The sequence below is a fragment of the Amblyomma maculatum genome, chromosome 3, assembly GCF_055883805.1.
Source record: "Amblyomma maculatum isolate TAMU_Amacu chromosome 3, ASM5588380v1, whole genome shotgun sequence".
Taxonomy (NCBI): domain Eukaryota; kingdom Metazoa; phylum Arthropoda; class Arachnida; order Ixodida; family Ixodidae; genus Amblyomma; species Amblyomma maculatum.
Window position 1 is genome coordinate 108,562,227 of NC_139346.1, and position 24,713 is coordinate 108,586,939.

Sequence of the window (24,713 nt, forward strand, 5' to 3'; positions counted from 1 at the left end):
ATACTCAATTGCTAACTAAAATTTCTATTGCGCGTCCCAAGCATAATATGTTAGGGGATTAAAATGATTGTTGTGGTTTTTCAGAGCATATGAACAGCAAACAAAAGCATATAATTGCATTGTTGAAACGTAAAAATTGGCTCCTTCGGAAAATATAGGAAAGGCCACGAAGTAGGCTGCATAAAATGCAGCCTACCACGATATGAGAGGTAAGGTCCTATGTCAATCATTAGTTCTTCGAAAAGTCATTGCGATAGATAAGCGGGGCGCTCAACTTCTCCGAAGAACACAACTGCTCTAACTAATCGTTTTGTTTTTATTGTCGAAAAAGAAATGAAAGAGCTCAATGAACAGTTTTGCATGCAACCCTGATTAACTCACTGCAAATAAAATACATAACTACACGAGAATATATTTCCAGGTGAAAACCTTAACTGGTCGATCCCAGTTGGGGATCCATTGTTATCTAGCTGGGAAATAACTGGTATGAACTAGAAATTTGTTCCTTAAACCAACTGGACCAGTTAGGATTTTCGCCTTGGATACCTTCACTGATCTACAGCCCAGTACATGCACATACCTTAATGCCCTTGTGGAGGAGTATATACCTGAGATACGCGTGCTAGCCTGCGACTGCTCAGTGCTTTGTAACCTGTGAATCTGTGCATAAAATTAGGAGCGTGCATGAGTTTCTAATATATTACGTAGCATGCATCATTCCTTGTGCGTCTAAAGCGATGCCCCAGGACTAGCATGCAGATAACTTAATTACAGGCTACAGCAGTGCTGAATTCCCACGAAAGTTGCTTCGGCAGACGTGCATTCATTGAATACATTGATATCATTTTCTTTCGGCCAGAACATCAATATGAGCTTAGAACTATTTTTAAAGGGAGAACGAAACAGTTCTTTTTTGAGAACATACTAATTGCATGCTTCCTAAAAGGCCGCTGCAAAAGGCAGGGCCTAGAAAAAAAAAAAAAATTTAGTAGCGTGTGACGAGGAAAGCATCCTAAACAATCCAATAATCTCCCAAAACACCCCGAACATATCCTGGAGCAGTATTGTTTGGGACTTGTTGATGTCTCCTTGTTTCCCTTGGTATGGTAATTTTTGGGATTTGTTTGAGACTTCGTACTTACCCAGGGCATCACAATCTTAAAATCCGAATCCCTGGGATGTTCCGGGTTCGACTGTGTTGTCTAGTCTTCAGTGACATATCACTATTTGCTTCGCCGTTACGTTGCCATCCGGGAGCAGATGTAATACCTTGTTTGTAATGTATCAGCACTGCCAGTGGCACCCTCCCCTCCCAATCTCCCTGCCCATGTGCCCTGGATTAACTTGGCTTATTGGGTTTACTACAGTGGCCAGGATTACTTAATTGTGTGCCGTGTTGACATCTCTTCCCACACACGCTCTGGTGGGTGCCAGACACATATATCCCCCTTGCTTCCCCTCTCCTAGCATCTATGCAGCATCGCCCCTTAGTCACAGCGAAACAAAAGCTCGCAGGGCGGTTAAAAGTGTGTAATGCGAATATTGGAGCGCTCTCTGCGATGTGCGAAGGTGCACAGGACAGATCATGTGAAACGAACGATTACTGCTTCTTGTTGCATCTTTCACCCCTGGTTTTCCGTTATGAACGTTCTCAACGTATGTTGCTTTAGACAATTTTCATTTTCGCCAGCCAAGTTTTTTTCATTATCGCGTCATTGATGCTTGCTCTGAAACCTCTGCGTTTTAGACTACAGACACCTCATTTTTGGTTTCGTGTATTGTTATTTGCAACAATGCCTAGAAAATTACTGTAGATGGATCACCACGTCACATTAGCCTACGATTGCTGAATAATTTATAATCAATTTTTTTCCCACCTGCTTCGGTTTCGGGTTTCTAGAGCCAAGCGATGGCTGGGACGTCACAGTCAAATCTTGGTCACGCAAGGGATGAAAATACAGCGATATAATCATTGCCCTGTCATTCGAATTTACTGCAATGATAAAGCCAGCCTGCTTTAAGAACAGAAATCATTACAAGTGAAGAATGAGCGATTATATCGCTGGTTTTTCATGCCGCGCATCAAGACATGATTGTGACATCACAGCCAACTCTCAGATATCGAAACCGAAACTGGTGAGAAAAGAAAATTCAATTATAAATTATTTCCTGGTCGTAAGCAAACACAATGCGCGGATCGATATACAGGCATGACATACGCATCATTCACAAGAAGAAAATTGCCACCAAAATTTGGTGTCTATAGTCCTTTAATGCAGGCGGGAGGTTTCGACTTGCAGATATAGTTTCCCACAACCGCTTACCGTATACGACCTCTGCATGCATGTTCTGTCTTTTGTTTTCAGAAGTTTCTGTTTATATGCCTTTGCACTTTGCTGTATACGTTTATATAGCTATTCCAGTGTTTTCCCAGGTGCTCCTGTGTTTTTTCAGATTTTTTTATAACTACCGGAAACCTGCAGTATCTGCAATAAGTGTTAATCTTTGTATGCCATTATAGTAGCGCTATAATGTGTATTAAATGATGCATACATGCATACGTGTGCTGCTCAGCACACTGCATACAGTAAGAGGAGAGAACTAGAGACGCATTCGTGCCAAAAGCATGAAATGTCGCACACAAAGGACAAAACGATAACCTAATGTTGTAGAACCAAAAAGAGTGGAATGCGTCAAACAGAAGCCAAGAAATCACGAGATAACCTTTCACGGCCTTCCTTGAGAAAGTTTCGGGAACTGCTGGTTGTGGGGATGTTTCCTATATATGTTTTGGGAAAAAGATGTCCTGGGGAGATTAAAAATCCCGATGGGTAATTTTTGGGGCATTCTGAGGAGATTTTCTGTTGGAATCGGTCCTAATTCACTGGCGGATATTTGAAAGAAAGGGAGAGGAGTATAACCTAGCAGACATGCATGGTCATGCTTTTTAGTTGCGCATGATTATTATGACCAGATAACGATAATTTAATGTGTTGTGCTTGTGCAGACTGTACAGAAGCCGAAAAGGAGACAATAGTAGTACGCTTGTACTATGTACCAATGTTACTAGACTAGTAAAATTGCTATGTACTACGTACAGGTGCGGACATAAGTAAATGGAGCACACTTTTACGTTCAAGTTAAAATCACGCCTTCTGCACTGCCGATAAAAAAGCAATATTTGTTCATGTGCAAGGGCACTGGTGTCTACTACCAGTTCGCACATACCATGACTGCCAGTTTCTACGCGTGAAAAAGTTTTAAAGGAAATTGCGCGCTCCGTTCACTTTTGTCCGCACCGATACGTACTATCTATCGTGAAGGTGCGCTTCCTGCCATCTCGAAATGCAAGCCTGCGAGTACCGGATAACCTGAAAAAAGCAGAAAAAAAAAATTCCCGGAATTGCTGTTCGCGCATTTGCAATGCATTTCCCCGCCATCTTTCATCGCCCGATTAGAGCGATCTCGGCACGTGTCGCACTTGCTGCTTCACACTACTTTGCATAGTACAAGGTTTGACCATCAGATCAGCCGCACTTGTGCGGGGGCTTTTGCATGGCACTACTGCCATGTCGATGTCGCACCTGTCAAAATCCGCCCGGAAGTGTGCACACAAAAAACTCGGGGCATTATTCCGAACCATAGCTGATATCACCAACATTGCACCAGATTTTTTTTTATCCAAGACAGCTAACCACCTCTGGCTAATTCTAGTTTTCTATACCATAGCGATGAAATTTTTGGCGACTCTTATAGCATGAGTCACCTTGTGACTTTAAACTCCACAAACCAAACCAGTGACGGAATTTTCCTAACACCAAAAATAATTTCAGTTTTCAAAGTGTGTTCATTGGTAGTTACTTCGCCTTCAGCATAACTTTTAGCAAGGCAGCGCTCTACAGCTTTGGCGCTCTCCTCTCACTTGCTCCAATTTGGGACACTATATGCGCCAGTGCTAGATGGCGAGACGAGTAAATTGCACAGGCGTTTTACTGCCTCCTCAGCCAGTATATCGCAGAACGACAAATTCAAGGCTAGAGGAGCTGTTCGATAATCTTTATGGTGGTCATATTTGATTTTCCGTGAATGTGGTGGTGCGTTACACAGATCTTGACGCACGGCCAGCCACAGAATAATTGAAGCAAGCCATGGTAAGATAATGGCTAAGATAGTTTGAAGTTATCAAACTTGTGGAGGCGCCCGTGTGCTGTGCGATGTCAGTGCACGTTAAAGAACCCCAGGTGGTCGAAATTTCCGAAGTCCTCCACTGCGGCGTCTCTCAGCCTGAGTCGTTTGGAACGTTAAACCCCAAAACCGAACCAAACCAAACAGGACCTCACTGGCTCTTGTAGACTGAAAACTTAAAATCAATAAATAATTTTCGCTATGTTACACAGATAAAACTGGCTGTTCTCGTGTAAATAGTGTATATTCTGAGTTCAATAAAAATGTGTAACTGGCCGGTAACATGCCTGGCTCGCAAATCGAATGTGCAGTAATCTACGCCAAAATGTTTTTTTTTTTTGGCGAAAGCACTTCATAGAGTTTAACCATTTAAGACCTGTAGCGGCGTTTAATCTGTATTACATGTCACGAATCACTTTCTTTAAACGTGCGATGTTGCGTTTCACGTGAGCATTGCAGCTGTTTGATTTAAATCCCCGCGCCGTTTCATGTGGCTGTGACGTCAAGACCCTATCGGCCAATCAGGATTTTTCCGTGATGATGCCACTGGCACTGGTTTCTCTGCGACACGAGCTTCTCCAACGTTACTAGAAGTTAAGCTCCTCAACAGCGGCGCGTTAAGGGTTGCCTACATCCAGTCTGGTAAGAACAACTTTATACTGGAATCCTCTACGGTCGCAGTGACGTGGGACCGAATTCTTTGTGAGATTGCTTGCGGACTTTGTTATAGTCACTGCCTGTAAAAAGTTCGATTGTATAACGAGCCCATCACGACAGATGAAACTAAAGTAAGGGTTGACAGGGCAGTCTCAATGCATCGACTAATTAACGTTTCGGTCGGAGAACTCTTCTTCTTCTGGGTGAGATTGGATGTGGTCCCTAGAAATTTCGTCCAGCCGCGGTTGCCCAGAGGCTGTGGCGCGCGAATACTGAACCCGAGGAAGCGCTATCGAATCCATGCCGCTGCAGCTACTTCCGATGGAGGCGAGAAGCAAGGCGTCCACGTGCTGTGCGAAGTCAGTGCACGTTAATAATTAAACCTCGGTTAGTCAAAATTTCGGGAGCCCTCCACTGCGGCGTCCCTGACAGCCTGACGGTGCACCTTAAACCATAAACAAACCCAGAAATTGCGTCGTCAGTGGCGTCATCCACAGGCACTTGTGGATTAACGTATTATGCTGTCCCTGTTGAGTCCAGAGAACAATGCAACAGTTTCAACTGTGCGGGGAATAAACCTTTAGGAAAATGAAACAGACCTGATTGAACAAGAAATAAACACCCCAAACATGCCCATCGTTCGAGGCTGGGCTTTTATGAAATAGCAACTAATTACTGTAACATTGCATATTTAAGAGAATGTTTGGTTCTTCCGATGTCAGAAATTGCTTGCAATGCATGCCGTGGAGTTCCCGATGATAGAGCAGCGAAAGGCCGCTTGAAAAGCACGGTTATTTTCCAGGAGGTCTTGGATACTGCAGGATAAAAAAAGTAAAAAAAAAAGTTACACCTGTGTTCAAGCTCATGATGCACATACAGTTTTGTCTTATCTACTGTTTCTAAATATGTTTAGTGACCCCAAATGAGCGACACCTGAACCTCTCACATCTGTACTGTCAATGCTTTTAGGCTGTTTCAAACGTGATTTTAAATGTATTAATGCTGCTTTCTCAAACCTGAATACTGACAGGCTTTCACGATAGCTGATATGCAGAATGATTTCTGTGTTTGTTTCCAACCTTGTTTTCCCATACTTGTTTTTTAAATATTAATATAGATACGTCCATGCGGTATGTGCAGGTTTGGTGACAAGATGGACATGTGACATTACTATGATCTTGTGGTTACCTAACTGCACTAAATAAATCAACCTTTTTAATTCTGATTTTAAGGGCCAGTATAGAGAAACTGAAGGCTGTCAATAGCGGAGTTGAGGACAGTTAATAAATGTACTTAATCGGCATTGTGGTTTGATGTATCGAACGGAAAAATACGCATTTTAACTACTTGATTTCGCTTTCCGGCATTGCTTAAATATCCTCACAATGCATGATTGTTACGCCTCATATACAGACGTAGCCATTTTGGTACAGTTGAAGACGTTAACGTTGTTTGGGGAAGTTGCCACAGTTAACAAGTCAATATGTGTGATTATGCAATGAAGGATCGAGAGCCAACTCCATGAGTGTTCAAATCCGATGTTTTTACATTTGGTAACTACGAGCGGCATTCTTGATTTTGAAAAAAGTAAAAATGTGGCTCACTTTTGATGTTGATGACCTCAAATTTTGCAATATATTTATCTTAAAATCATGTTGGTTAGGTAACTATAGCTAATCAACTGCTTAGTCATTATAAGCTTTATCACATATACGTCATGTTCGTCTTGTTTTAAATCCTACTTACACAGGCTATACAGAGATGTCTCCTGTGTTTGAAATGCGCGTCTGTAAATGGTTAAAATCATATCATAACCTTTCTGTGAAAACAGCATAACTGATGCGCGAACAAACTTGTTGTGTTATTTAAGTAGTCTTCCTAAAGCAGTCATTGGTAGAGGGTCCTGGAGCTTTCCTTTGCATGTCGTTCATAACTTCCTTGGTATTTCCTGCTAAGCCTAACTATTGCACTGCAGGTGCATATGTGGCCATGCGTCAATGCCGTAAAAATGTATTGTGATCAAGTAGGCATCCTTTTGTAAAGGGTTTTGTTTATTGGCTTGATATAACAGATGTCGTCTGTATATATAGCATTACGTAGAAAAAGAAAAACTAGGGCTCGCATACCACTTTAGATACCAGTCGCATGTTAACTCAGATCGTTTGTAATTGCTTGAGACTGGGCTTCAGCATGAACGTGTGACGTCGAATACAGTCACTGCGCAGGAACGAACGCTTTTAACGACTGAGTGAAGGTAGCATTACAAGCTTTTGGCAAAGGTATTTCGTGTGCAAGTATTCCCTCTATACCATTTCTAGGACGGCTTTCTTTGAGCATGTCAGGCAGGTCATGTTTTTCAGCCGTCCTAGTGGTAAAAGAAGAGCCTATGTGCGCGTAGGGCTGCATCGCAGATTCCAGATACAGTCTATAATGAAAGGCTCGTTTCAATTTTACTGAACGAGAGTTTCCAAGCCTTGACGGAAATCTGAACACGCGGTTGTTTTCTTACTCTGCCGGCGTTGAAATACGACCACTACAAGGGCCAAAGTTGAGTTTCAGAGACCGTAGGTGGTGAATATTAACCCACGATAGCGCACAACAGTATCTCATTTACTGTATCTGCTTGCTACAGCGCTAAAAGAAGCTGCGAATCCATTAAACGCAATAAACAAACAATCGAAGCTCTGGTAGTTCATTTATGTGAAGATGATCTCAGGTCATCCGTAGATCGCAAAAAATGGAGCAGAGAGAGAAAAACAAATTTGAGCTCACCTCCATCGAGCTGAATGCTCATGAGCAATGCTCCTGTCGCCAGCACTGTCGCCTTGGCACAGACTCTGCGAGGCGATAAAACATGTCAACTTGCCTTGAATGTTTGAGTTACAAACACTGTCCAGTTATGCCCAAGATGTCTCGATGTAGTGCATCCCGAGACCACTTCTTTAGATAGCGCATTATAGGCCGCCGAAGCAACCACGCGAAGGAAGGGAAGCTTAACATCGATGCAGTTTAACTTGCACGCAGAAATTTTGAGCTTGTAATGTACACGTGCTAATGAGGGAAAATTGCCAGCTGTATCTATGCATATATTATGCACTAAGAACTTGACATTGGATATATTTTGCACTGGAAACTAAGAAAATAGAAACGTACAAAACTGCAGCACAGTTTTATCGCCCACGATTAATTTTTTTTAGATAAAAACAAAAGTATCGGGTCTCGCAACTGTTCTTTTTTTTTTTGAGTCCCATAATCTGAAATGCGAGATGGTGTAGTTGAGGACAGATCAGGGGAGGTGATAGAAGAAACAGAAGACTCGCTTTACTATATCATTTTCTTGCATGCCGTAATCAAGTATTTGATTTAAATACATTTTTAGTTTAATTGCTATGCCTGCACGTGATATGTATGTAACAAATGTAACAAACGTCTATGTATAACGTTTAATCTGATTCTTGGTTTCATTTTGTTCATAAACATTCTTTATTCTTCATTGCGCATAGAATTCGTCTAAACGGCTAACAAGCATTAGTCTATTTAATGTGGGCTGTGCCTGATATATATATAAGCAGAACACGGAAGGGCAACTGAAGGGCTCGTTATGATACACGCGGGAGAGAAGCGAAAAGTCGGCGAGGCCAAGGAAAGCATAGGGAATTTTTTTTTGCTTTTATTTTCTGGTATCAACCTGTAATATTACTCTAATTATTTTAGTGAGGAATATAACTGAATACCAAGAAGAAGGGAAAACAATGCGCCGATGGTAGGAACCGAGCCCACGACCTACGGATATTGCGTCCGGTGCTCTTATCAACTGAGCTTTATAGACGACTGTTCAACCTTTTACTTTCTTGGGTATTAATGTTGGCTGCAACCGAACCTCGATAGTGTTCACCAGCGCCACCCCGATCCATAGCGGTGGACGTGCAACGACCTAGGCTACCGCGAAAGTTATGCGGGACGTGATCGACAGAGAGGGCGGAAGCTGTGCGAGAACATCTTGCGCTGCCTATGGCTGCAACAATGCCAAAATCGAGACTCACGCGAGCTCACGCAAGAATATCGAGCAGAAAACGGAAGGGGAAAAGAGGCTTGTTATGGTACTAGAAGGGGAGAAGTCAATACTCGGCGACGCTAAAGAAAGAGTAGATATTTCTTTCATTTTTATATGCTGTCAACATGTATTAGTAGTTTAAATATTTTAGTGAGAAATGTCATTAAATACAAAGTAGAAGAAACAAATGCGCCGGTGGGAACCGAACCACGACCTCCTAGCTTCCGGTGCTCTTATTAACAGCGCTACATCAACGGCTGTCTAATATTTTATCTTGGGAAAGTGACATAAGACCGATAAGACTTCCTACGCGACTTTCGTGGTAACACGTTCCACGTCTGCCGCTGTAGACCGGAGCGGCGCTTCTGAACGCTCTCAAGGTTAGACTAGAAAATAGGAAGTCGGACAGCTGTCGATGTGGCACCGGACGCGATAATCGCAGGGCGTGGGTTTGGTTGCCACCATCGGTGCGTTTTTTCCTTCTATTTAATTATCGTTCTCATTAAAATAATTATATCGTTAATACATGTTGATAGCAAAACATAAATGCAAAAACTCCTACATGCTCTACGCTTTCACTGGCGTCGCCGACTGTTTGCTTCTCTCTTGCCTGTATATATATATATATATATATATATATATATATATATATATATATATATATATATATATATATATATATATATATATATATATATATATATATATATATATATATATATATATATATATATATCTTGACCCATTTGCTATTGGTAAGTACACAACATAACTGGATAATGTTTCTACACTGAATCTACATAGAGTTTTCAGACTGTTCGGCTTATCAATGTCTCCGGCTGGACAATGTAATCGCATTTTGTAGGCATGGATTTCTAGCTATGACGCTGCACAATTTCAATTGACGTCAATGCAGCCAGGTCTTCATGAGCATCTATAGCGTGTTTCGCAGATCTTGCACCTTTCTGCCCGAAACAAGGTTTGTATTTAAGACGTTTTATGAAGTGACATTTTCCTAAATGACAAGCGTGGATGCGGTCACCCATTAACCGCAGTGAGTATGTAAAACATTACAGATGCAAGAAAATCGTAACTGCAAATACTCGAGTGACATTTGAAGATGCCGCCCAATAAACTGAATCAGGGGCAGTGCACAAATTTTGCGAAAGCCTTAATAAGCTCAAAAGAGTTTTACGACTGCAATTCTTTTAGCCTTGTTTCGACAAACGCGCATGCGCTTGATTATTAGTACAAAAATACTACTCATGCATAAGGGATAACAGCCACTGAATAGACGTGTTTCTTCATGAGGACCTACTTTTGTGGCACGCTTTACAGTTCCTGGTGACATGTTCTGTAAACTCCCATAAAAGGGACAAGAAAGGCTTCGTCTTAAATATAGGAACTGTGTTGTTTTCCTTTGATTTTTCATATAACAAAATATTTAATTGGTATGCATTTAGCGGGCATTTCTAGAGTTCTTGCATTGTGGTTCGACGTTTTTCAGCTCTGCGACTTGGTTATGTTCACTTGGAATGTTCCAGCAGAAACAAATTGTGAGGTAATCATCATCATTGTCATCATTATCAGTCTGATTATACCCACTGCAGGGCGAAGGTCTCTCCCATATTTCTCCACTTAACCCGGTTCTGTGCTAGCTGCATCCACTTGACCCCTGCGAACTTCTTAATCTCATCCGCCCACCTAACTTTCTGCCGCCCCTGCTACGCTTTCCTTCCCTTGGAATCCAGTTTGTTACCCTCAGCGACCATCGGCTATCCTCTCTTCGCACTACATGTCCTGCCCATGTCCATTTCTTCTTAATGTCCACTAGAATGTCGGTAATTTGAGTTATTTCTCTGACCCACTCTGCACACTTTCTATCTCTTAATGTTACCCCTACCATTTTTCGTTCCATAGCCCTCTGGGTTGTCCTCAACTTAAGTAGAACTCTCTTGGTTAGCCTCTACATTTCAGCCCCATAGGTGAGTACAGCAAGATGCAACTGTTGTATACTTTCCTCTTGAGCGGTAATCATATATTAACTATACACGGGTTCGCACATGAAGCTAGTCAGCTGGCTATTTCGAAAAAGGTGCAGAGTGCCCTACACTTATGTGAGGAATTACGCAATATACTACGAAGTTTATATTCGTTAAGGTGCCATAAGAAGGAGAAAAGGAAAAGTGTAATGATGCTCTCTCCATGGTAGCAACGTTCAAGACCACAAAATAGTTCAAGTACAGATTAGCTTAGGGCTTTTTGAAATTGTGTGCTCTAAAGAGTTCTACCAAAATACGGTAACATTTACCATATAACGAGAGGCGTGCATTAGTGAACTGAGAATAAGAAAATCCAAGCGAAAATCGAGGAAGTAAATTTAAACGACACACTTCGCGCGGGAAATGGTAAGGCAGTAGTCACTTGGGGCAAAATTGGTTACTAAAGTAAAGTAACGCAGTGCGCACGGGGCTACAGAGTTACTTTAGCTCATGAGATTAGAAGGCGTATTAATATGACCTCAGGCGGCGAGGGAGAAGCTCTCTTCCTGCAGTGGACAGAATCTGACATTCGACCACGATGATGCAGAAAGCATTTTACGCGACAAGAAATGCTTGCGCACAGTACGCGCCTCGGCATCAACACCACATCAGTATACTATAAACCCGTGCAAGCAGTAGCATTCGAGCTATTCCGTCTTTGCGCACTGTTTCTCCAATACATGCTATTTGAAAACTTTGATTGGGCGACGGGATCCGTGAAGGAATTTCCTTTAGTTGTTAATTTTACAACCTAAATTCCTCTTTAACTTCGCAGATGATGGAAATGTTTATTGAAGTGAAGTTAGAGGGCTGGGAAGAGTAAAATGAAGGGAGTCTTTGGTCCGGCCGGCTCCATTGGAGTATGCTGCAGCCTGCGCTCGTTCGATAATCTGACGCTAACTTTCTTTGTCAAAGCTAGAGAGTACTGCCTCCCAACACTCCCTCGTTGGCTGAGTTCGCATCTGATGGCATGTTGGGTGCATGCTTCTTGGTTGGGTAGTTGCCCTTAAGCATGCTGTTCAGGTGCTTGGGATGGCTTTTTTTTTAGTAAGAACCTCGAATTGGCACTCAATATTGAGATTATTGGCGACTCTTTTCTTTCTCTGTGGGGTTGCCACTCGAACCACATGAGCCGTAAGGTGGGCCTCGATGAGTCCTTAAATGGTGCTGTGGGCACTAAATTGGAGCAGGTACCCTGTTAATAATGAGAGCTGCAGTCCCATTGCTTTTTATACGCCACTCTGATTGTGGTGTCTAAATGCTTTATGTCAGGCTTACGAGATATTCCTGTACAAGGAGAAGGTTGTGTCCGTTGTGATCTGTATTATAATATCTGTGTAGAACGCATGATTGATGGCCAGGATGTAATTTTAATTGGGAGGGGAGATGGCGCATGGCCATGTTGAATAGAAGGGGAGAGAGAGCACCATTTCTTGCACAGCCCCTTTTGTTTCTTGCTTCACTTGACGATCTGTTGCTTCCCAATGTTCATTTGTACATCCCATTCTTGGAATAAACAGCGTATCTAGTTGCCTGTTGTTGATTATTTTCTTCCCGGGGCATGTCGTTGCGTTTTTGGAGGTTAATGATTTTCCGGATAAACATTTTTTGGATAGCCGTTCGTGATTAGTTCCTTGAATATTGTCACGACTGAAGTCAGAGGGAGCCGTGAAAGTACACGTAGCCGAGGTCCCGAGAATAAGGTCGGCTTGTAGTTCCGAACACAGAGTCACAGAGTCCAGCACCAGCGCGCCGCTCGTGCCAACCACCGCTTCGTCGTCGTCGGCACCAAACACGGCTGTCGCGCGGCGCTAGGCACGTGGCATTATTACCCCCCGTGAAAGAAAACATCGTCCCGATGATAAGGTGAGAGGAGAAAAAAAAACTAGGCGTGAGGTAACTGTACAATAACGCAAGGTTTCACTTGCAGGGAACGCTCAGTCACGCGAAAAGTACGGCTTTAAGCGCACCACATGTACAATTTCAGGCCGCTGGCGTCGAACACTGACGGTCACAGTTCCATCTGGAATGACTTCGTAATTAACGTTGTTTAAGCGGCGTAGGACTTTATAGGGTCCGAAATAGCGGTGGAGTAGTTTCTCGCTCAAGCCTTTGTGACGCACGGGGGTCCACACCCACACTTGGTCCCCTGGTTCGTAGTGGGCCTCCCTGTGCTGCAGGTTATAGTGTCGAGCGTCGGTGGCATGCTGCTCCTTGATGTGCAAGCGGGCCAGCTGACGGGCTTGCTCGGCCTGTTCTGCGAAATGGGCGGCGTCGGGTTCGACCGCTTCTTCCCCACACGGGAGCATCGCGTCCAACATCGTGCGGGCCTCTCTGCCATATACGAGACGGAACGGCGTAAACTTCGTGGTTTCCTGCGGCGCCGTATTGTAGGCGAAGGTGACATACGGCAGGATCTCGTCCACATTTTATGCTCAACGTCGATGTACATCGAGATCATGTCCGCCAAAGTTTTGTTTAGTCGTTCCGTTAATCCATTTGTCTGAGGGTGATACGCTGTTGTGCGATGCTCGGTATGGCTGAGGGTTAAGGTGTCCCGCAGTAGCCGAGCTGTAAACGCCTTTCCTCGGTCAGTAATGATGGTCGACGGTGCACCGTGTCTGAGCACAATGTCGTTCATAAAGAATCGAGCAACTTCGCCGGCAGTACCTCGGGCTAGGGCCTTCGTTACAGCGTAGCGTGTTAAGTAGTCTGTGGCGACTACGATCCACTTGTGTCCGTTCGAGGATAAAGGAAATGGGCCTAAAAGGTCCATGCCCACTTGCTCGAAGGGTGTGAGGGGTGGTTCAATAGATTGTAACAATATCAAGCGTTTTTCGTTTGCTTTGTCAGGTTCTGTGGTGCAATGTGTTTCCACTCTATGTAATAAGGTCTTTACAACTGACGTTTTATGACTTGTCGGGTGGCCCCAAGTGAAGTGCAAACATCGCCCTGTGTGGGTGGGTTTTCGGTAGACAGAGAATTGCAGACGGTTGTTTTCTCAGGTCATCAGAACGTCCAAAAACGGCAGGGCGCTTCGCTTCTCAATTTCTAGGGGGAACTGAATCTTCGGTTGTATGGAATTTAGATGAGAGGGGGGAAATTTCGGATTTAAGATTTCTTCATAATTGAAACAGTCATCGACATATCTCAGAAACGTTTTTGGCTATCCTAACCAGGTATTACCACGCATTTCTGAAACCTGAACAATAAACATTTAATAAGTGCATCATAGAGAGTCAGCTGCGCAGAATGCATATGTATGCGATGCTCCTTACCCATCCGTAGAGGACGAAAAAGAGTTGGTCCGGCTCGATGAAAACAGAATCACTGAGGCGTAGCATTTTCTCCATTGTCTTTTTCCTTCCTTTAAGCCTGCCCAGGAGTCGATGGTAAGCCTGCACAAGCAACGGATATACCGAACAAAGAAAGAGGGCGTGTGCTGGGGTCCAGATTATGGTCACGCTTTCGGCGAGAGACGACTCGTTCAGAAGTTTTGCAGCACGATTGCTGACTCTACCCTTGCTTATGCTTAATCTATATTTTTTTCTTAAACGAAAACGTCATACAGTATAGTTTGCTGAAGTAAAAAGGGGTGCATGAGTTTATGCGTGCGGTATTTGGTGTACGGGATAGGGCACGTCTGCTGAATCCGCCAACGGGCATGGTCCAAGAGCACGGTTTCTTCCGAAAGTGCTGATCTTTGATTTCTGTATAATGTTAGCTAAAAAGCCGTTTAAACAGGTCTAAACATAAAAAAGTTATTTAACACCAATAAAATGTGCCTAAATCGACAGAAAAATGAACACACACAAAAAAACAATTTTAGCCTTTCTTGTAGACGTAACAGTAGGCTAGAAACAATATTCTGCACACTCTTCTTACTATGTAAATAATTCATTTCAAATTAATGTCAGCGTCTGCTCTTGTCTTTTAACAGCAGCATGCGGAACAACGACTTCTAATTAACAAGCACTGAGGACTACGGATAAGAGCGCATTGTTATATTGCAGTGGTGAACAAGCTTAGAATTATCACTGTGCAGAAAAATCAGTGGGGAAGTAGTTAAGCGCCGCCTTTAAGTTTATAACGTGACAGCGTAGGCTAGCAGCTCACATATAAAGTAAAGCCCTGCTTTAACCGAGCCCCATGGATGTGCATGTATAGCCTACGGGTAGCAGGAATGTTAGGTAACTGGTACGTGGATTCGGACGTTACTCGTCAGTTAGAAGAAAAGGCCCAAGCTGGCAGCTCCTGTAACGCTACGTCCAGTCAGTGCGCGGCCATGTCAGCTGCCAGCTACGGCCTGCCAGCGCCATTCTTGTGATTTTTTCACTGACAACGTCAACGCGACGCCAGAGTTTCGATGCACGGGGCCTTAAACGCTATCGCGTCAGAACATGCATTCACGTATTTTGCTGACTATGGAGCTCACTGTAAAATGCCCTTCTTCATTTGCTAATTAATTCAGGAGGCAAAATGGTTGAGGGAAGACATGCATAATTTTCCGGGAAGGCTCAGCCCGCATGATAAGAAAGGGGCGCTAGTCTTCTGCGTCCTAGCTGTCCGCGCATATTTCAAGACGATACTCTTACCCTGTATGCTGCTTCGAGGAGAATCACTTGTATCAAAGGACGCCTGTTCGGCCAAGGGTCGGTCTGAAGCAGATGAGATGTCGAATGTCAGATACTCACGGCAGTGTTATCCCCAACTTCTTTAAGTACATGTAGTTCAGGGTTGGCGTGTCGCGCCATAGACTAGGGAATAAATCAGCGTTCACATGGCGTTACTTTCCAGCAATATTATCAGGGCCCTTCTTAATGTAGATATCAACCGTCCAACCCATGAATTTAAACGTGCCCATTGCATACACGGGCGCGTCGAGAGGAGAGTTAAGTCGAGGCTGTAAATTCATCCTACAGCTCATCTCAATGCAGCTCAGGCTTCAGTAGGTATTCCAGAATGTAATATATGTTTTGGACAATGCGAGAAGGTGGAGTAGATGGAAGACGCGCCAGCTTAGGCATCTCCGAATACATATCAGGCGTTTCAAGGAATAAGAAAAAATGCTGGGCAAGGTGCCGGGTGCTGTCAATCATGAATCATGTTTCAAGGAAGCCTGCCACTAATTCTTAGTGATTATTAAAATATTATTAAAGCCACAAAACAGGTGAATAATATGAACAGTAAGCTGGTTAACTAATTTACGATAATTTACTTTTTAACTATTACATTTATGTACCTAACTATTACAGTTATGTACCTAGAGCTGTCTAGGTTTTTTAGCATTCCAGAAAAGTTAAACGTATTGAAAATATTTGGCTGGCATTGAGTAATAGCTATATAAGCTTATAGGATTTCAAAAACACGATTACCATTTCGGCGCTGTGGCCAGAAAAATTTTGTTCATCTGGCGTCAGTACACGCGTGCTTTCAAAAAGCCTGGGCTGCAAGTATCGCCGTCAGCCTACGATGCAAGTGCCACGTCACCTTCTGCTCCCGCGTGCGCTGCGCTGATCGCCAAAGCTTGCTTGTTTCGCCCACGTGACACAGGGAAGGCCAGATCGAACTAGCGCCATTGGTTTACTATACTGGTTAGATTGACGGCGCCAGGCCGCTGCCTGGAGCCCGGGTTTTTCAAAAGCACGCATTCTTTGGTGCGAAATTGGCAAATTTTGGGGAGCCGCAGCGCTTAGGGTAATCGCATTTTGTAAATTTCATAGAATGATATCACCACTACAGTATTACTCGTGGACTGCTAAAGATCTCTAATGTGTCGAATAAAAAACAAACATAGTAATATATGCTTAGCACTGGTCGAAAACAAAAACATAATATCGTTATGACGCTTCAGTGGTCTTAACAAGGCATGCTTTAGTAAACTAGAAGTATATGCCCACCACATTGGGCGATCGCTGGAAGCCTCGGAACCCGCGCGCGATGCACTCAGCCAGGAGGTTCCATCGGGACCTTGTCGCTTCATCCATTTGGGAACTGAAGCCGCCCCTCCGATAAAAGGCCAGTCCTGCGCAAGCAGCACTGAATGTTGGCGCTAATAATACACTGCATTTTAACTTTAGTTGGCGTAATCTTGAATACATTGTGCTTTCTGGACACCGGGCATCGAAGCGTCGCACGTGTTGAGCACTGGAAACACTGGTGGTAATGGGTTTTCCGCAGCAACATAATTGAAGAACAGCTGCTCTATTCCATTCTCTTGAACGTAGTAATGCCTCATTTGACTCCTAAGAGAGAAGACTGCATTGAGGAGATACAGAAAATCTCGCGTTGTACCTGGTAACATGAGTTCACGATTAGGCTATCTGTGACGCCATTGGGCGAATGACAATCAGGCGTTGCACTTCCATTAGGTTGTCACGCTCTGAACGGGAAGCGAAATTCCATTATATGCTCATGGCTAATACTGGTTCTACATGACCGTGCAGGGGAATGTGATTTTTGGGACATATACTACAGCAGTATTGGACACAGCATACTGAGGACCCGCCGCAGTGGCTCAGTGGCCAGGACAATCGACTGATCATATCGGAGAAACTGGTATGATAAAGACTGATGCGGCCGATTCCCGTGGAGGCTAAAAGTAAGGCGCCCTAGTATTTTTCACGAGCAGTGCACGATAATTAAGGAACCCGAAGTGGTCGAAATCTCCGAATGCCATCGAGCGGAAAGAGTGAGCATTTGTCTGCAACACCTGCGCTTGATCAACTCGGCTGTATGTAGCTTTTCTGGCTGGCTATTCGTCTATCTTGGCTCGTACCTTCATGAAGAAATGCAGGCAGGAGGCTTTCGAGGACTGCTTTCCCGAAGGTGCCAATGTGCATGAAGCTGGGACAAAGTATACAGTTGCTTTGTTATTATGATTGAAATAAAAGAACAATAGGAAACTTAATGAAGAAGGCTGTTATTTGTTTCCTTTCTAAACCTTTTATGCCGCTTGTGTATAGCCGTTATTATTTATGAGGTTATGAGCAAATTCTGTCTCTTTTCGTGTTTTCGAACAGCAGAGTTTCTTCATGTTCTTAATTTTAATTTTCTGCTCCAAAGAGTCGTTTCCTGTTGACACATGTATTCACAAGGTAAGCTTCAACGAACACCTTGGCCTCCTACTGAGTTTTGTGCTTACGTTTATCCCTGGTTGTTCGTCATGCTAAGACAAGCGTTTACTTGACACAGAGAAAGAATACGCAATTACTTGAAATTTTCGTGCTCCTACACCAACCGAGTGAAATTTATAACAGAATGGACTTGGGTTCAATTCTTTGTGCAGCTTTTAATTTTTAAAATCCTCAGTTCTTATAATTCCTAGGCCAATTCCAGTGGTTGCATGAAAGGTCAGTATCGGCACAAATGTTTGAAATACCGACACTGGCTAAAATATTTAAAAACCGCTTGCTGAAAAGGGGTGAAATAATGTCAGAAATGTGGTACACAACGAAAGCCTGCGTCAGCTTACCTTTCTTCTCCAACGAATGCGGAGTTAACAAGGTGTGCCGGAAAGTCTGGAAGAGTAGAATAAAGAAAGTATTCTTATTTTTTTACTTGACTCTCAAGCGGTACTTCTGTGTGTACAATGCACTGTTAGAAAAATATTTGGTATTTGCGTTTGCACGTCGTTGAACTTTACAAAACTTAACTACCTCTGGCTGTTGTTAAGCCTCGTGATGGAAAATAATATGCGGACAGTACAGTTCCCGTGTAAATGGAGCTTTTAATGAGTGTTTCAGTTGGGTTTCAGAGACAGTATAACCGGATAAAGTTTGCCATTACTAGTAATCATATGTAACTTTTCTTCCTTCGTTTTAATAACTACTTACGCCAGGTGATCAAACTTGAGTCATCATATTTTCTTTGGCAGCCTGGTAGGCACGTAATAAACATTTCCGCTTACACTTTACAGTTGCTGTTCACGCCGGAAAATGTTGTTTTGTTTTGCGATGTTTCATTTGCGCCAGTGACGTCAATGATCACGAGCAGATTTATCGACACCGCAGTCGCGCACGCGTACCTTGCATGGAAAAGAAGCCCTTTGTTCGCGGTGCATCTCGTGTCTCTCGATTGCCTGCCTCGCACGCCGCGTCCTTATAACTTATTTACCACGAGACTTGGTGCGTGAACGACGCTCGAATAAATGGGTCGCATTTTACAAGTGTGCGTCTTCTCGCTGTAACTAAATCAACACATACTTGACTAAGGAAGAAAGCGAAGAAAACTTACACAAAACATTTGAGTCGTAAGCCAATGCACCTCTGGTAGTAAACGTAACGTCTCTCCACCTGAAAAATTACGCACAGTAATGAAATATATCTGTAGATGTAGCCAGCTCAGCTTGAAGAGGCACATCTTTCCCCCCTTCATTTCAATAATTTCAGAAAGGAGGCGCATTTGATTCCTCGCATATACACAATTAATTTTTGAAAACCGTATGCCCTATAGGGACATGAGAAAACCAGTCGGGAATTCTTATAGTGGAGAGTAATTTCATGGTATGTCCTCGAGTGGTCCCTGACACCGCGGAACGGTGGCGGGCCACCTACCTCCCGGTTCAGTACTCGGGCGCAAATTTGTGAGGACCTATTCCTCGGGTGTCCGCAAAGCGCAGGATCCGAGGTATTCTGGATGAGATGAAGCAGCAATGCTGAAAGCACGGAATGGTGTCTTGTGAATTCTTAATTTTTAAGAATTTGGAATGTCTGCTTTAGAGTTCGAGATTATGCACTCCGCGTTTGTAAAGTTGATAGCTAGGCCAGTGGCTGCCTCTCTAACCATTGCAGGGTTTATAACTGAGTTCCGAATTAGAGTGGAGTATGGGGTATCGTTAGGTTAGCACAATGGCAGCATGTGTAGAGGTCGAGGCATATTCCGCAGCATTGAAATATGCAATTTTTGGATGACCTTGAAAAATACTTATGAAAGGATTTTGCTCAGCCTGTTTAACGCGCTGTTAGTCGTGGAGTTCTCCGGGTAATTTCACCTACATGAGCATTAACTCTGACATTCAAATAAAGCTTACCACATATGTTCTGGATATCAAATACATGATCGTTGCGAAACACGTATTCATAGGCAGACAAAAGGGAAGTGGTCTGAAAACGTTTGAAACAAGCGGGGTATATGAACCATCTGTTCCCAAAACATGGTGGTCAAGAGTAAAGCGAGGGGAAGAAGATGGCTGTACAATATCAAAGAAGGCCTGAAGAGGTTGATGGGGAGTCCCAGTTCGCAAGACATCTTCAAAGCAGGGCCCGCGTGTCATGTCCTTACCGTCATAAGCCACCACCATGTTTTGGGGTGGTGGCTTATTGAAAGAACAAGGGTTGAGTAGTCGTTCTCCCCCTCAAACCTTGTTCGGTTTCCACAAAACATGGTGGTGGCTTATTGCGACAGAGAAACTATACGCTGGCAATGTTCTCTGCTCCCTGGTGCCTCGCTATTTGTTAGTGCCACCCTTTAATCACAGCCTATTACTAGCTTTGTACTCAATTCCTATTTCAGTTAACTTCCTACAATTCTAGCAGTGCTTTTCTGTCTCAGTTCTATATAAACGGTGGAAGGCGACCACTTCTCGTTCTTTGGAGACGCTACGATACTCACCCCGGCTGCTCTTTCATAATTTTAAGTTCAATATGCGACACCATTGTGAGAGCGATCGTTATTAGACTGTATTTGTCGGGCTCTTGCATGACGGGAATCTGGAAGAAAGAGGAGTTCAGTGCGAAACTTTAACGTCATTACACGCAAAGTCGGTGATATCGCACTGGTATACTCACATATTTATACAAGCTGGCACATTCTAAATTACTGGAACAGCTTTTTTCAATTTCACCGATGTTAATGCGGAGGTCGGACATCTGTAAAATGTAGTAGAGAGTATTTGGAATTAATGAATTGGAAAAATGGCGATTTACTGTGTGGCATGCTGTAGTTGTACGTCAATGCTTCTACCAATCACAACCAGGTGTTTCAACGATCGCTTTCAAAATTTCTTTGCATGACGTTCGAGACAGGAAGGCATATTTAGGAATGAACCCTTGATCACAGTGAAAGTAATTAGCACTAAAATGGTTCCAATTGCAAAGATAATTAACAAAATCGTTAGTGTAGAATTACCAAGGTTGGGTTCTTATTCCCAAAGGAGAACTAAAAGCAGTGGACAAGGCTATGCTGTATTTTTAAAATGAAGAAAAACTGAATATTTTAGATCCTTGAATCCCAGACGAATACTTTGGATTTATATTTTCGAACTAATCGGAAGTTCAGCGCTTAGGTAATAAGGAAGCTCAGTGAAAACATTTTGTTCGCTGATGACGGAATGCACAAAATACGACATTTAACTCCACGTGCTTTTTCGCCGCGTCACGAAGACTGTTTTGCTCCGCCGATTGCTGAAAACTCCACGTGCTTTTTTGCCGCGTCACGAAGACTGTTTTGCTCCGCCGATTGCTGAAGGGAAAACGACATGCATTGACAACTGTATGGTGGTTATTCTTTGGAGACACAGAACAAGAGAAAGAGTATGATACGACATTCTAGAGCAAGGAGTTCCACAGTATTCCCCACAAACACGTCTGCGACGAACGTCCGGTTTCCATCGAGCTTCCTCCTCGCTACCCAGAACTTACCAAGGCTTGGGCCTCCAAATCTTTCCCAACGACCTTCACGACTGGGGGATGGATACTGCCTTGTAGGTATGACCCAAATTGAAGGGGTCCTCGTGAAGATCTCGGCTCAGGGTTTGCGAAAGCACCTTCCTTCATTTGCTGATCCCACAAACCCTTACCATCGTCGTCCGGTAGCCGTAACATCAGCTGCTAGAGTGCGCTGGCTTTGCCAAGTTCTCAGTTTTGACGGCTTCCTGGTCTTCCTTAGCGCTCAGTTTAGGTTTTGTGAGAAAAAAGGCGACGGAATTAATCGCGCTGGAGCGATGCAGGGACTTAGTTTTCTTGTTTTCAAAATTGAACTTCACACGGCCTTGTCCACAGTCTCGAACTATTTTTATCCACTGCCCACATAACCTGGCTATTTATTAGGTTAAGTGAAAGCCTTTCGACAATTATCTATATAATCAGAAGAGTTTCTTGTAGTAAAATACATTCACCGCCGCTGAGAGCTCTTTAATATAGTTTTTCTGTGTGATTCGGTCGTTTGACTGCTTACCCGGGAGATCTAACCTTGTGTTTGGCGCATGAGAGCCACAGTAACTTATGTGCCCCAATACCCCATATCTTCCGACTACTTTGCGTTGTCAGTGCAAGTTCTAGAATCTTAGCTGGTCGAAATTATGCGGAGTGCTCCATTAGGGACCTCCTCATAGCCCGTGAAGACGGTAAATTCCCTAAATATGCATATATAAATTTCACTGTGTATATGTAGGAGTTTTCGAGACAGTTCATCGAAATACCGGCTACATAATAAGACGAAAGCCTTTATAATGGCTCATGACTCGCCAGGTGTCCAACCGTGCGTCCGCGAGAACTACCGCACTTCACGAGATTCCGCGGGATTTCACTTGTCAATCATCCTGATGACGTCAAAAGAAAAATAAAAATCCTGCCTACACCGGGAATCGAACCTCCATCTCTAAGACCCCGAGCTGAAAGCTTCAACCAAATTGACCAATCCCGAGTTCGTGAAAGATTGATTTATTTATAGGAAGGGAAAGGCGCGGTAACTGTCTCACTTGTCTTCTGTGGACACCTCAACCGCGCCGTAAGGGAAGGGAGGAAGGTGGGACTGAAAGTGGAAAGAGAGAAAGGGAAACCGTAGTGGAGGACTACGGAGTAATTTCGACCACATGGGGATCTTTAACGTGCGCTGACATCGCAAAGCACACGGACGCCTATTCGTTTCGCCTCCATCGAAACGCAGCCGCCGAGGTCGGATTCTGGGTTCGTGAAACGCGCATAATAATTCTCTATGTCTACCGTGAAGATAATAGTAGCGGGATTCTGCGAGCGGCAGATACTGTGCCTTTCATTTCCTGTAAACCGATTATAGAATGTCTGTGAACTTTGATGCGTTCATCGGAAAGCTGGTTGCGTTCGGCAAGAGGCGCGCGATGTACCGCGTGCAGCAGCGCTCAGGCTTTCGTGTTTCTCCACTGCAAATTCTGCAGTGCTCTAGAAATTTTTTAGACGCACCCGTCAACAATCTGAAGGCTGCTCGAGCTAGTTTCGAGTCGTTTAGTGAAAATGTATCAATGTACACGCAGGCGGCCAGCCGAAACTAAAAGATTGACTGTAAATTGTGGGTGGCAGCACGGCTGGGTGAGAGAAAAAAGCATAAAAGAAGGCAAGAGAGTTTGCAAACAGATGCACGTAATTTCCATCACCCCTCCTTCACGAGAAAACTATGCTCATGCGGTCGGAGTAGACTGCATTCTCTTTAATGCTTCAAACAATGCACTGTTTCGTTTCTTCTATTATTTAGTTATCAAAAGCGTGATACCGGTATGAAACAATCTGTGCTCATTATTATAATTATATTCATGGGCGCAAAATACAGATTTTTGTACCCGTGCCGATGCATGTAACTTACTAAGCATACAGATAAAAATACAGAAGTAGCGCACATTCCAGGAAATAAAATTGAGCTTTTCGTGGTTAACTTGATAAAGCGATAAATGGATAATGAGCAGTCATTTAACACGCAGTTTCGGCTATTGCCCAACTTGGTTTTCCCAATACCCGAAATGATCTAATGTTCTGCGCTGCTCCCGCTAATATGTCATGCTGAAATCTTAGAACCACTCACCTTTTTCTGCATCATCTCGTACGTTTGAGGGGAATCAAGACCCTTACGGAAGATCTCCAGCATGGAGGATAAGTAGACACTTTTTATATCGTTCACCGTCTGTAAAAAAACAGCAACTGTAACGTGAACAGTGCGAACTAAAAACGCGAGTGACCAACTAAAAAAAGAAAAAACAGCGCGAATGCAACCTAATCAACGAAACACGAGTGGTCAGTGCGGAAATCACTCGCGCATAGAAAATGTGCACATGTTCATGGTCGCACAAATGAGATTGGGCATCCTGTTAGTACTCATAGCGGCCAGATTTTCACTTCTCTCTTGAATGCTGTTATACTTTCTTTTCTGAAGTGCAATTTTTGAGTATGCCCTCGAATATATTTTCACGCACGCTCAATTATATCTGCGGTGGTTTGTATTCGGAAGTGTTGGTATTACTGTTCGTCTCAGTAGACTTTTTTGACAATGTTTGCCAGCACTTTTATCATGATTGATGCTTGCTATCGCTGCATAACTTAGCATTTATACTTTTCATATCTCTTGCAGTCATTGAAATCAATCTTCTCTTTGCAGCTTAAATTTCAAGGCGTATATATATAATATATAAATTTCAGGACGTAAGTCATCATTTCTTGATATTTAATGCGAAAACCTTTCTAGGCTCATGATGTCTTTCATATTCGTTAGGCAGGAGTGCCCACCGCACGAAAGTAAGTGAAAAAATTGCCGTGATTTAGCTCCGGTTAAGCCTAGCGTGTCACGAAAGCTTGCATACACAGTTACATCTAGTAAATGTTTGCATTTTCGCAGCTTTATCTTCTGTTTGTCGCCAATTTAGCTAAGACGTACACAGAGGTTACCCCAAATACTGTTGCGGTAGCTAAGACTGCAATGGTCACGAACGACGCATCTGTCACACATCTCGCATTTGTAGCTAGAGCGCATGCGCAGCTCGCGCAGCGAGGCTATGGAGTTGGCAGCGGCTGAGCGGTGCACTGTTTGTGCCG

The 24,713-nt window shown here is 43.5% G+C and overlaps 2 protein-coding genes across 2 annotated transcripts; both read right to left on the reverse strand.

Moving 5' to 3' along the window:
* Window positions 1–5,231: 5,231 nt before the first annotated feature.
* LOC146195529 (uncharacterized) lies at window positions 5,232–17,252 on the reverse strand. The gene is made up of 5 exons (XM_084596250.1): window positions 16,839–17,252; window positions 15,534–15,596; window positions 14,217–14,336; window positions 7,615–7,679; window positions 5,232–5,657 (listed from the first exon to the last, which is right to left on the reverse strand). The coding sequence occupies exons 1-5, from the start codon at window positions 17,037–17,039 to the stop codon at window positions 5,561–5,563; spliced, it is 546 nt and encodes a 181-aa protein (XP_084452376.1). The 5' UTR covers window positions 17,040–17,252; the 3' UTR covers window positions 5,232–5,560.
* Window positions 17,253–18,330: 1,078 nt separating this feature from the next.
* Window positions 18,331–23,804, reverse strand: LOC146195530 (uncharacterized). The gene is made up of 5 exons (XM_084596251.1): window positions 23,710–23,804; window positions 20,727–20,807; window positions 20,551–20,648; window positions 19,174–19,232; window positions 18,331–18,458 (listed from the first exon to the last, which is right to left on the reverse strand). Exons 1-5 carry the CDS (start codon window positions 23,770–23,772, stop codon window positions 18,409–18,411), a joined length of 351 nt encoding a protein of 116 aa, XP_084452377.1. The 5' UTR covers window positions 23,773–23,804; the 3' UTR covers window positions 18,331–18,408.
* Window positions 23,805–24,713: the final 909 nt, after the last annotated feature.

Excerpts from the sequence above, each read along its gene's own strand:
- LOC146195530 (XM_084596251.1), bottom strand. The coding sequence starts at position 23,772 with ATGCTGGAGATCTTCCGTAAGGGTCTTGATTCCCCTCAAACGTACGAG. Across the intron at positions 20,649-20,726 it reads GTGCCAGCTTGTATAAATAT|ATTCCCGTCATGCAAGAGCC; the intron begins GTGAGTATACCA and ends TCTTTCTTCCAG. Across the intron at positions 19,233-20,550 it reads ATTATGAAAGAGCAGCCGGG|GTGGAGAGACGTTACGTTTA; the intron begins GTGAGTATCGTA and ends GTAATTTTTCAG.
- LOC146195529 (XM_084596250.1), bottom strand. The coding sequence starts at position 17,039 with ATGTATTCAAGATTACGCCAACTAAAGTTAAAATGCAGTGTATTATTA. Across the intron at positions 15,597-16,838 it reads TCCAGCGATCGCCCAATGTG|ACCGACCCTTGGCCGAACAG; the intron begins GTGGGCATATAC and ends CATCTGCTTCAG. Across the intron at positions 5,658-7,614 it reads GAGCATTCAGCTCGATGGAG|TATCCAAGACCTCCTGGAAA; the intron begins GTGAGCTCAAAT and ends TTTATCCTGCAG.